Genomic DNA, 12807 nt, shown 5'->3' on the forward strand with positions numbered 1-12807 from the left:
TCCTTCCTGATGGTGGCAGTAACACAACTGGACCATGAACTTTATGCTGACCCACTGATGGTTCTGGTTCTGAAGCTGCTCTGAAATGGCTCCAGGTGACTTTCTGACTGGTTCCAGTCACTGATGTTCTTCTCCAGATCTTTGCTGAGCTCCTCAGACTTTCCCACTGTTGTGTTTGAGTCTAATGAGTGGATCATGAATGAGTCAGCAGCTGGAGTCGATCAGAACCACTCAGGAGAATCGATCAACACAAGATTCTTTTTCTTTTCTCCATCACCAAAACTGATCATTCGAGTTGCTGAATGTCTATTTATTAACCAGCAGCTTTTGCCATATTTCCAGAAGACCTTTAATAAATCTATGAAGGAACCAAAATACCGGATCGAGACAAAGACGCCTTAAATTCAGAGTTAATGGAGTCACTGGAGACCCCAGATGACAAACATGGTGTTTACCAGTGGATGTAAACTTCTGCTCACGACTGTAGATGTTGTTTCCTTCTGTGTTGTTGACATTACAGATAATTTAACTAAAACCTCCTCGGGCCACATCGCTGAGCGTCTCAGGGAACAAACGAGGGCGTGTTGTGCGATATTTCCCACCTAAACGTGTAGCTGTTGCCCCGCTTTCCTCCTAAACCCGCCTGCTGCTGCTGTTGTTGTTGTTGTTGTTGTTGTTGTTGTTGTTGTTGTTGCAGGAACTCAGCAGGTGTGAAACCACGAAACTGATTCTTCCCAAAAAACCGTTTGAACACGAGAAGGAGACGCCGTCAGGCTCTGAGCCTCACAAATCGAACATGAGAGCTCATCATGAAGGTGGAGCAGCGACAGAAACGAGGAGCGGCGTAATGCAGATTGATCCGCAGGGACCCGAATGCAAATCAGCGCTAATCAGATTGTTTACTACACGGTGAACGGCGAGCGCTGAGCCAGAGGGACGCCGACGGAGAGCAGGAAGGAAGGAGTCGATCAGGATCTGGTGCTGCAACACAATGACAGCTAACGAGGAGAGAAGGACGACGATGAAACTGGGCCGGTACCAGTCAGCTTTGGTTCTGTTTCTTATGAAAAAACTTAAGAAGTCAAGATAAAGGTTTTAGTTTTACTGCTACAGCTAAAGTCACAAACACAGATTAGTCTGCCTGTGTTGATACAGGACGACTTTAATATTAAAAATCTATTAAATTTATGTTTAAAAACTCACATTACACTGGATATGATGTAAAATAAAGAGCAAATTATTGCAATTTGAAAGAGAATTGAGTTTTTTAAAACAATTTTTACACAAAATGACATAAAACCTAATTAATAACGTCGCCTTTGTGCAGAGTTACACCAGATTATCTCTATTTCTGCATCATTCCATCGTGTTTACATCAGATATAGTTTGTTTTGTTTCGTCTGTAAATATTCTTTATTAAACATTAAAAAATCCAAAAACATACCCACAGTCTCAGGTTTACACTTGACAACAGTGGATTCTTAAAATCTGAAGAATAATTCTGAGTTTTAGGAAAGTATTCTGGGTATTTTTAAAGCTTTCTAAATTCTTCTTATTATCATCATTATTATTATTTTATTTTAACCAAATACAATAAAACTAATAAGAGTATTTTTGACATTTTTAAAAAATAATATATAGGTTTTTTTATTTCTTTATTTTTTACATAATGGTATAAATTAATAAGTAATTTGACCATTTTTAAATCTTTATAAATTATTATTTTTTAATAAATTATTATTATTTATGTTTTATTTTATTTATTTACCTTTTTTAATTTTTTTTTTTTTTTTTTTTACAAAAAAAAGATATCAAATCCAACTAATAACGCCACCTTTGTGCAGAGTTACACCAGATTATTTCTGTTTCTGCATCATTCCATCATGTTTACAAAATTAAAGCTAATCAACTAAAACTATTAGAATTATATATATTATAATTCAAACTAGTTAATGAGATAATAACGATAACGCTGAACCTGATTCGTTACTCGTCGGCTTTGATTCTGTTCCTGACATGAAGTCAGATCCTCTGGTTTTCTGCTACAGTTCAAGTCGCTCACACAGATTTCTGTCTGATTATATTTGGTGTTGACACAGAACAACAGAACCGCCTCCAGGGAACAAACTGCTTTTGACTCCGTTAACAAGCGACGCGTTCTGTAGATCCGATTCCTTACGTTGGATCGGAATCAGAACGCGTCTGCTTTGAATCGGTCTCATTACATAAGAAAAAACAAAAAACAAAAAAAACTGTCACTGAACATCTTTCTTGGCACCAAAAGCCGTGAAGTCAAAGTGGGCCCGTTCGTCAGGATCCCTCTGAAACATTCTTCTGCAAATAGTCTAAAAATGGATCAGCGCCACTTGGAATGCGAGGCACTTTCTCACTTACACAGTTCTGCGCTGCATTGAAATGAGATGCATTGTTTTGCTGAACCATCTGCCGCCGACAAACAGGTGTGACTCGATTCAGTAAGAAGGAGGCGGCCCGGCACTGGTTCTGGCTCGGCCCGCCGGACGCAGGTGACGCCGCCGGGCTGCGGTCGGTTCCTTCAGGGCTGCGATGGAGGCGGCGGGGCTGTTTGCTGATTGTTGTACACAGAGTTCTGTTTGGTCGGAGCTTGTCAGGAAGACGTGGGCCCGGTTACTCCATCAGAACCAGCTGGTGGCCCAGTCAGGTTCATCCTCATGGGTAAGTCGCAGAAATGTGATTTTCAAAACGGCAAATCTGCTGCGATGTGATGAGCTTTTACTGACGAGTTTATTTACTGTGACTTTTAAAATAAAGGCAAATATTCATAAAATAAAGTTTTAATTTATGTCTAATGTGAAATAACATGTTTAAAAAAATAAAAATAACATAAAATAAACTGTTAAATTGAATGAATTATTTCTAAAATTAGATGCAATTATTGATAATAACCAAAAAAATCTGCATAGGTTTTGTAGTTTTTCATAGATTTCTTTGTTAAATAAGAAATATGATGGATGATGATGTAATTTCTGACATTTTTATGTTTTATTTTAAATCAGAATAAACTGCAAATCTACATGTTTAGCGTAAAACAAGATGGAAAAACCTGGAAGTTGTGAATAATCATAAAATTTACTTTTTCCACATCAAAAAACAAATAAATTAGCAAAATGAATCCTAATTTCACAAACATTTTCTTTTTTTATTTAATACATAAAACGACTAAATTTATGTTTTATACTGTAAATGTATTCCTAAAAATATATAGAATTAACAGAAAAGTAAGTGGTAGGTCTAGAATGTAAAAATTAACAGCAGATTCTTTCAAGTTTAATCTACATCACAAGATTTAAATATTTTTAAAACACATATGATAAAGTAAATTCAAACTAAAAACTAAAAATTCTATTTTTTTTAAATTCAAAGGTGTTCTATAATAATAATAATTCTATTGTTTTTAAACGTGTAAATATTCTTCATGAAATATTAAGAAGCCAAAAAAATACACATTATTTTTCTGATTATAATTCTGATGTGATGATTATTTTACTGTATTTTTTCGGCATCCCAGCAGCAAGAACATTTCCTCGTTATAGTGAGTTCTTTTTAAATAGCATATAGAATTTATATTTTTGTCAATAAATTCCATGAAAATTTGTTTTTTTTAATTAAAACAAACAAAGCAAAAATTGTGACTATTCAATGTTTGCAGGGCTGAAAATACTCAGTATTTAATCCATAGTACGCATCCTTTACTCCTTTTTTCACTAAAATCCAAAGTAACAGCAAGAAATTACTCTAAACTATATAATCAGGAGGTTTTATTATTAGAAAGTCTTTCTTGGGATTCGTTGACAACAAGACAAAAACATAAAAAAAGACTCTTCCTGTAATTAACTTATTAATAATTTCCTATCATGTCAAAGCACAGCGTTGTCTCTTTAAACCCACCTGCTGTGACTCTGGTAGCGTTTTACTTTCTGGAGCCGATTCCTCCGTCTGATTCTGGAAACACTCGCTGCCGGTCTGAAGGAGGAGAAAGAAAACATCGATGAGATGAAACATCACAGACTTTTATTAAAATAAAATAAAAAATAAGGTCTGCAAGGTTTTAATTGAGCATCAACTACCTCATCCTTCTCATCCTTAGTTATGAGCGGTTTGGATTCACAGTTTGTGTATTTATTATTGAATTAACAGTGAATTAATGAAGGACTGGGATGTGCTGGTTCCATCACAGGAATGCTGCACGTCTCTGTTTTTTATTTTTTTATGGTATCAAGGTAAACTGAACGCTGAACAGCCGGATGGAGGGAAAAAAAAAACAAGCAATCTGAAGACATCACCTGGAGCTCTTTGAATTGAAGACGGGCATTTTTCACCACTTCCTGATTGCTTTTTTTTTCATGATTGTTTGAAAAAAAAAAAAAAAAAAGCACCCGTACTAAAAAAGAATAATCATCATTTGCAGCCTCTGTGGGATGTGTTTCGTTTACAGAATCGAGGTACGAGCGAGGACGACCGTTTCCCAAACTTGGAGCCATTTTGGTTTCTGTTGGTGCGATTTGTTGAGACGCAAACAAAGCTGGAGACGGAATAACGATTAAACATCAACGGTCGAATTACTTCAGATTTTATTAAAGTAGTACCGACGTGGTGGATGGGATGCAAGGATGTCGGATGCGATGATGCTTTAAGGAGCACTGCAGCGACCTCCTGCTAAACGCTTCATTTGCCAGTTAAGTCTGAATCTGGTTTTGCCAAACCAAAACCATTTCAGACTCGTCAACTATCGATGAGTATTTTAAACGACTTTCTTAACGGCAGCGTAGCAACCAATAATCACATGACTCTAGCATCCCAAAATATGACCAGACGCTTTAACCACCACATAAGTCTTTGTCATGGTGACCTAATATGAACTTCCTGTAGTCTGAGCGACGCCTCCTCTGGTCTCTACGGTATTAAACAGTCAGAGGCTCCACCTGGTGGAACAACCAGGTACTACAGCTGATCTACAGGACATTTTCTGACACGTATGATCTTTGTCTTCTTTCTTATTGGTTAATATGTTTTTAATCGGCTCAATTATTATCCCTACGGTCCAGACGTAGAGTCCACAAGACCTCTGAAGGTATTAGTAGCACTTCCTGTGAGTTCCAAGGTGGGTTTCTTATGGATCGGACTTGCTTTTCCAGCACATCCCACAGATGCTCGATTAAACTGAGATTTAGTTAATTTCTGAAGGTGCAGTGTTCCGCCGAAAGAAGCCACTGCCATCAGGGAACACTGTTGCCATGACTGGGCGTACGTGATCGACCACATCGTCTAGGTAGGTGGTGCTTGTCAGAGTAACATCTACATCATGCAGGAATCAAGGTTTCCCAGCTGAACACTATCCAGAGCATCTCACTGCCTCTACCAGCTTCCCATAGTGCACCCAGCTGCCATAATCAATCGATGAGGATCCCTACGGTCCAGACGTGGACTCCACGAGACCTCTGAAGGTATTAGTAGCGTTTCCTGTAAGTTCCAAGGTGGGTCCCTTATGGATCGGACACAGAAAGCCAGATTCGTCCGATTAAGCCACCTTTTTCCACCACTTCATGATCCGGTTGTCAAACTCACCTTCACATTGTGGCCTCATAGCTACGATGCGCCGACACCTTTCCATCCAATGCTGGTCCACAACACAACAAGGTATTTGTAAAGCTGACTTTAGTTTGACTTCCTTCTGGTCTTTTTCATTCACTGTGTGGTTCTTGTGCTGTTACTCACCATTTAATTTGGTTTTCTGTCGCTGTTTAGGGCCAGATAAGTTGAGGAGAAGATCCCGGTTTAAGTTAGAAACCACCTGTTCTGTGGCTGTTTNAACGGTCGAATTACTTCAGATTTTATTAAAGTAGTACCGACATGGTCGATGGGATGCAAGGATGTCGGATGCGATGCTGCGATGCTGCTTTAAGGTGCACTGCAGCGACCTCATGCTAAACGCTTCGGTATCAGTTAAATCTGAATCTTGAGTGTAAAAGTAAAACCGTTTGTCAAAAGCGCCACATTTCAAGCTAAAACTGAAACATGCACCACGAAAATAAAAACCGCCAACCAAACCAAACCAAAACCAGTTCCGCCCCGTCAACTATCGATGCGTATTTTAAACGACTTTCTTAACGGCAGCGTTAGCAACCAATAATCACATGACTCTACCATCCCAAAATATGTCCAGATGCCATTAACCACCACAGAAGTCTTTGTCATGGTGACCTAACGTGAACTTCCTGTGGTCTGAGTGACGCCTCCTCTGGTCTCGACAGTATTTAACAGTAAGAGGCTCCACCTGGTGGAACAACCAGGTACTACAGCTGGTCTACAGGACATTTTCTAACACGTATGATCTTTGTCTTCTTTCTTATTAGTTAATATGTTTTTAATCGGTTCAATTATTATCCCTACTGTCCAGACATAGACTCCTCGAGACCTCTGAAGGTTTTAGTAGCACTTCCTGTGAGTTCGAAGGTGGATCTCTTATGGATCGGACTTCTTTTTCCAGCACATCCCACAGATGCTCGAATAAATTGAAATTTGGTTCATTTCTGAAGGTGCGGTTTTCTGCCGAAAGAAGCCACTGCCATCAGGGAATCCCACTGCCATGACTGGGCGTACGTGGTTGACAACATCGTCTAGGTAGGTGGTGCTTGTCAGAGTAACATCTACTGTCCAGAGCATCTCACTGCCTCTACCAGCTTCCCATAGTGCATCCAGCTGCTGTAATCAATCGATGAGGATCCCTACGGTCCAGACGTAGAGTCCACGAGACCTCTGAAGGTATTAGTAGTGTTTCCTTTAAGTTCCAAGATAGGTCCCTTTTGGATCGAACACAGAAAACGAGATTCGTCCGATTAAGCCACGTTTTTCCACCACTTCATGATCCAGTTGTCAAACTCACTTTTTAGTATTATTTATATGAAAAAAGGACTTCCTGCCACAGTTTGACAATAGGAAACTAAGCACAGCTCACTCCATGCTGTGTTGTTACCTTATGATTTTTTTTTTGCATACGGACAGGTTCTGACGTCTGTGATTCTGTTGTGACTTCACCTGAGAATGAAGGAGAACCTCGTCGGTCTAAAACCCAGTCTGAGGCTCCCTCCAGACCAAAACACAAGGAGAAGATTAATATTGTCATTGTGGCCTCGTAGCTACGATGCGCCAACACCTTTCCATCCAATGCTGGTCCACAACACAACAAAGTATTCGTAAAACTGACTTCAGTTTGACTTTCCTTCTGGTTTTTTTCATTGTTCTGCATTCGTGCCATGTGACTGGTGAGCAACAAAGTCCACATGACTGGAGTTCAAACACTGTGTGGTTCTTGTGTTGTTACCATTTAATTTGGTTTTCTGTCGCTGTTTAGGGCCAGATAAGTTGAGGAGAAGATCCCGGTTTAAGTTAGAAACCACCTGTTCTGTGGCTGTTTGTTAAGAATACAGAAATACTTGGTTAAGCTTCGGCACCAACACGACCTGTTCAGATGAAGAAAAGCTCCCAGTTTGGGTTAATATCCAGCTCGTAGAAATCACCGGCCTTTTACAACTTCTTCAGCTTTTTTATTTTTTCTTGCAGACTGGGCCGGTGCTGCTATCATGAGCTCTACCTTGGACTACTTTCTCGTGGATAGCAGCCTCTGCACGCTGGGGATACCTCGCAAGACCGACCTGCTGTTTGGGAAACGCTCTGACCCAGTTCTGTAGCCTTCACAATTCAGCTCATGTCAAACTTATTCTTACATCAACTCCCAGAAACCGAGCGCACCTTTTGCCCCCCGACAGGCGCCGGCGCCGCAGCAGCACCATAATCAGCTTTACTCGCCTTCGCTCCGGTTTTAATGTTGTGGCTGCGAAACACACAAGAAGCTCACAGAAGACCGTCTGTCTTCCCTCATTTCCTCTCCTCCGCCTACAGAGCCACAAACGCAATATCTGAGTCTGTGTTTTCAAATATGTCTCCTCTTATCTGCATCAGCATGTTTCTCCTTCTTGCTGCAGGAGCTTCGCATCCTCGCCAAAATTACATAATCAGTCGTGGCTCGCCGGCGAACATCGTGTTTGGCACAATTTCATTAAGGAACAATCTTTTTTGACACAGTTTCCCACACGGGGGCAATTTCCTCCTGCAGTCTATCAGCGTACATCTGCTGACAGCTCTTGATAGCCACTTGTCAGAAACTTCTGGTGGACCCCGCTCACTTCCTCGCCTTTCTCCTCCAGACCCTCTGGGTTTTGACGGGATTTCAGAACCTCCCTCCCTCCCCACCGGCCCGATAAGTGAGCGTGGCCCGGATCTGGCAGAAGCAGGTGTGTGGCAGCGAGTCCTCGTCCAGGAGTGTGAATAGACGAGGTCAGCGGCTGCTTCTCGCTCTCCTCTTTCAATAACTGCTTTCAACAGTGTCAGCGAGGCCCTGAGTGAACAGCTCTTTGAAGTCAATGTGCAAATTTTTTTCTTTCTTTCTTTTTTTTTTTTTTTTTATCTTCGCTGCAACTACATTACTCTGCCGTGCAATTCCACTTCAACTTCCAACGCCACCGTCGTCTCTGCACGCCGCCGGGATTCAAGGCTGCGACCAAAACATATTTTCATCTGATCTGTCAGATGCTTTTTTTTTTTTTTTTTTCAATTAATTAGTCGGAAAATATTGAAAAAGGCCCCCGATGATGTCCTTAAATGGCTGGTTTTGGTCTGATTAATAGATCCGGTAACAAAAAGATGTTCGATTCACAATCAAAGAATCAATATTATCTGCAATCCTCAATTATTAGAACAAATATTAGGATCGAAAAGCGTAGAATTAAAACCTGGCGTTCTGTATTTCAGTTTTAATTAAAGAAACCAGTGAGGCCACATGACAGTAACATCTGCAGCCTTTTTCTGCACGTTCACCAGAATTCTTATTATTGAATTATCAGTTAATTATCTATTTTTGATTTATGGATGAATCAAAGATAAAATATGGGGAAAAAAAACTGCAAATATTTAGCCTTTTCGCTGGACTAATTACACTTCATACGGCTTAATGTACGTTTGATCAGTGATAATTAAGGTCACGTGACACTTTCATCAGTGTGTTCATGATCGGATAACCTGTTGATTATTTAATTTGATTTACTGATTAATCAAAGATAAAATATGGGAAAAAAATTGTGTAAAAATATCAGTTACACTTTTACACGTTGGCATGTTTAGAAAAACGTCCAAATTAAACATAATACAGAATCTAATTCAATGTTTTATTTCTTTTCATCAACTAATCGATTAATCTTCTAATTAGTCTGGTCAAAATATTTAAAAACAATAAAAAGAGAGAAGCAGCAAATACTTGAAAAAACTGCAAATATCTAGAATTTGTTGCTCAATAAATGACTCAATTAACTGATTTAATTTTTTATTTGTTCATCTATTTTTTAATTTAATAAAATATAGAAACAGGTAAATAGGTAACGCTTGACATTTAAAAAATAAAAAAAGGAGCAGCTAATGCTAACATTTAAGGTTAAAACGGTGGATATTTAGCATTTGTTGCTCCATAAATGACTCAATTAACTGATCAGGAAAGTCTATGTGGTTTAATTTTAATTTTGCTGTAATTTAAGTGTGAATATTGAAAAGTCTGTTGATTATTTCACCAATTAATCATGAATAAAATATAGAAATAGGTTTTTTAAAAAAAACTAAAATGTACATCATAATTAGTGATGCTTTCAGAAAATGTTTGTCTCACAGTGTCAATATTATATTTCTTTTAATCAACTAGTCAGTTAATGTACTAATTAATTAGTGTTTGACAGGCTAAAAAAATACTCACATAAAAAATACTCTAACATCTAAGGTTACATATTGGTGAATATTTAGCATTTGTTGCATGTAAATGACTTAATGAAGTGCTTCTGTTTCTGTCTATGAGCTCATATATGAACTGTTTCAGCACCAGTGAGATAATTAGTTAATAAGATCCAATTAAAACAAAATAAGTGTGAAAGTCGACGCCTCGACGTCGTCTGGTCGAGTTCCAACCTGTTGCAGATCTTGTGCAAAGTTTTCTAATTAATGCCGCTAATGAAGACGCTCGGACCGGGAGGGGCTTGTTTGGTTCCTGAACAGGGACCGGTGCCTGAGTTTGGTGAACAGATGAAGGCGGCGGATACGAGCCCTCGGGTCGCTCAGGCCGTTACGGTTTAATTACTCCGAAGGCTCACCTTTTCCATCTGGCACTCTTTAACGCCGCCGCCGCCGCCGCTCTCTCTCCTCATTACGCCGACGTTCAGGGGTGATTTACTGGCCGTGACAATTCTCTGGACTTTAGAGATATCCTGCAGGGAGAAGACAGAGAGTTTTAAAAATGAGCTTGTTGATTGACCAGAACACAAAAGGTTGGGTTCGTTTAGAGGCGTTTTTATTAGTGGTAAATAAACGATGACGACTATTTCACGACAGGCAGCGAGAAACAAATGGAGTCCTGGCAAACCGAAGGAGACTTTCCTAAATATGAAAACTTGGAGGTGAAACTCGTTAAAAATGGTAATTAAATAAGTTTTCCACTTTTCCAAGCACAACCTCACCAGCTGCTTCTGAAGTCTGCTGCACAAAGGAGGTTTAAAATAAAACAATAATCTACATTTTACAGCTACTTACGATGCAACCAAGTCAAGCTAAGACTGATGGGAATGTAATTAGTGTTACGGATAAATGAAGGCAATGCAAAATGCTCTAAACCTGCATTCTGTCTCACAGCCAGCAGGGGGCGACTCCTCCGGTTGCAAAAAGGAAGCCTATGAGAACAACTTCTCTTATGATTTATTACCTCATTAAGCATGTTTCTATTAAGATTATGGTCTCAGTGGATAGTTTTAAGACTTTTTAATACAGCACGGTGTTAATTTAGTAAATTAAAGTTCCATTTAGACGGAAAAAGACGATAAAGTTGGGTATCTTGAAGTGGCAAAACCAACGGGTAGCATCACATCCATCTTTAATTGGTAGTAAAAAGCCAAAGTAGTCAACTTTGTTCTGCCATATGTAGAGGATATAGGCGGGATTGAAGTTTCTCTCAGATCCCAGCGCAAACATGTAACGCACTGTAGAAAAACAAAAAAGAAAACACCAAGAAACCAGCAAAGCAATGAACAGTGCAATAGTGTCGCAAAATACCGCCTGGCTAGTGTGCAAGAATAGAATAGAATATCCTTTATTAGTCCCACAACGGCAGCAAAATGACGGCAAGAAAACAAGAAAACACAACAATAAAGAAGTGAGCTATACACACGATATACATAATATATATATAAGAAAAAAAGAAGAACACAAGGAAACTAAGAACACAAGTTTAAGAGTATTTACATGAATTAATTATATATTCGGCTCCAGCCCTAGAAAATACACTTTTTTTTTTTTAGGTACTTTTATATTTGAAAATTAAATTTGTCACATGTCTAGTTTACAGCTACCGTGAAAGTCGGGAAAACGTTGATAATGTTGAAAATGCGGTAAAATCATCACATTTTATTTTATATCAGGACAACTACTAGCTTCCTGTCATAACACGACGTCGTTGTCGTGGCGTCATTGGTCGGCTGCAGTGTGAGGATGGAGCAGCAGAGTTCAACTTGTGTGAAAGTTTCCAAACTTTAAACATGTGGGAGTTCTTTTAAAAAACAAAAAATATGTGTTTGTTCAGCAGCACGAGCACCTAAAGAGGAAATCTGTAGGCGCTTGTCTGACACATGCACCTCCAGATAAAGAAAAAAAAAAAAAAAAAAGAAGTTGTTAGTAAGGAAAGTTTTTACCTCATAAAGCACAAAACTCACAAATAAAATGCACTTAAATGAACTGGTCCATTTGATTTTATTGGAGGAGAAGACAAAATGGAATAATCTCTAAATTAATCAGTAGATTAATTGATAGAATAATGGTCTTTAATGGCAGAGCTGCTCTAATAATCAGCATTTAAAGCAGAGAGCAACGAGATCCCACCATGTTTGTAATGACGTAACATGTAAATACTCAGCTTCCTGCAAACCCACGCAGGTCGCAGACCTTTGAAGCTCAACGCAGCTGATATCTGAATAAACCGATCAGCTCTGAGTGAAGAGGAAGTCTGATTCTGAACGGCTGATTTGGGATTTACAACCATGAAAACCCGCATGCGATGAGCAGCGATGCTCCGGCGAAGTGACCCGCTGCAGAATCAGCAGCTCCGGCAGTGGGAGGAAGACAAGACGGACAGTCAGAGATGAAAAGCTTTTCTCTGGAGGTACCGGAGCGATCTATATCACCACCGCCTGAATGATATCCGCATAAAAAAACACGACTCGAGCGAAGTTGATCCACTGAGTCTGCGGCGGGAGAGAGGCCAGAAAAAATAGTAAATAAAAACTACAGATTTCTGCAGGGCTACATGGCAGGCTTCAGTCTGCTTTTATTTTATTTCTCTCTCTCTCTCCATCGCACTGAAGACATCATTGGAATACCGATGAGTAATAGTTTATGTCTAAACCCGACTGGAAACTCAACGTTCGTCTCAGGAAACAGGCCTGTTTCCTCAAAGATCCCTGAACTTCTCACCGTCGCTGTGAAACACAACCTGCTGGCCATGATGATGATAATAATAATAATAATAATAACAATAATAATAATAATGAACATTTAAACATGGATGTGTTCTTGCCAGCAGTAGGATGTGACCCCTTAGAAGATATTTGCTGCAGCTTTCTCAGAGAACATGTAAAACTTGGTAAATGGTGGGTAATTCCATTTATAATTCTCACCTGAACCTCTAAG

General features: G+C 39.3%; 1 protein-coding gene across 1 annotated transcript in view; it reads right to left on the reverse strand.

Annotated features, from left to right (window-relative positions):
- Positions 1 to 10284, reverse strand: part of LOC103371794 (leucine zipper protein 2-like) — a 16400-nt gene extending 6116 nt beyond the window's left edge. Inside the window, exons 1-2 of the mRNA XM_008301246.1 lie at positions 10227 to 10284; positions 3928 to 4002 (exon numbers count right to left, since the gene is read on the reverse strand). Coding sequence (XP_008299468.1) covers positions 3928 to 4002; positions 10227 to 10280 — 129 coding nt within the window. The 5' untranslated portion in view covers positions 10281 to 10284. The remainder of the gene's footprint in view (positions 1 to 3927; positions 4003 to 10226) is intronic.
- Between the last annotated feature and the right edge of the window lie 2523 nt (positions 10285 to 12807).

The sequence above is a fragment of the Stegastes partitus genome, unplaced genomic scaffold, assembly GCF_000690725.1.
Source record: "Stegastes partitus isolate 25-593 unplaced genomic scaffold, Stegastes_partitus-1.0.2 Scaffold1646, whole genome shotgun sequence".
Taxonomy (NCBI): domain Eukaryota; kingdom Metazoa; phylum Chordata; class Actinopteri; family Pomacentridae; genus Stegastes; species Stegastes partitus.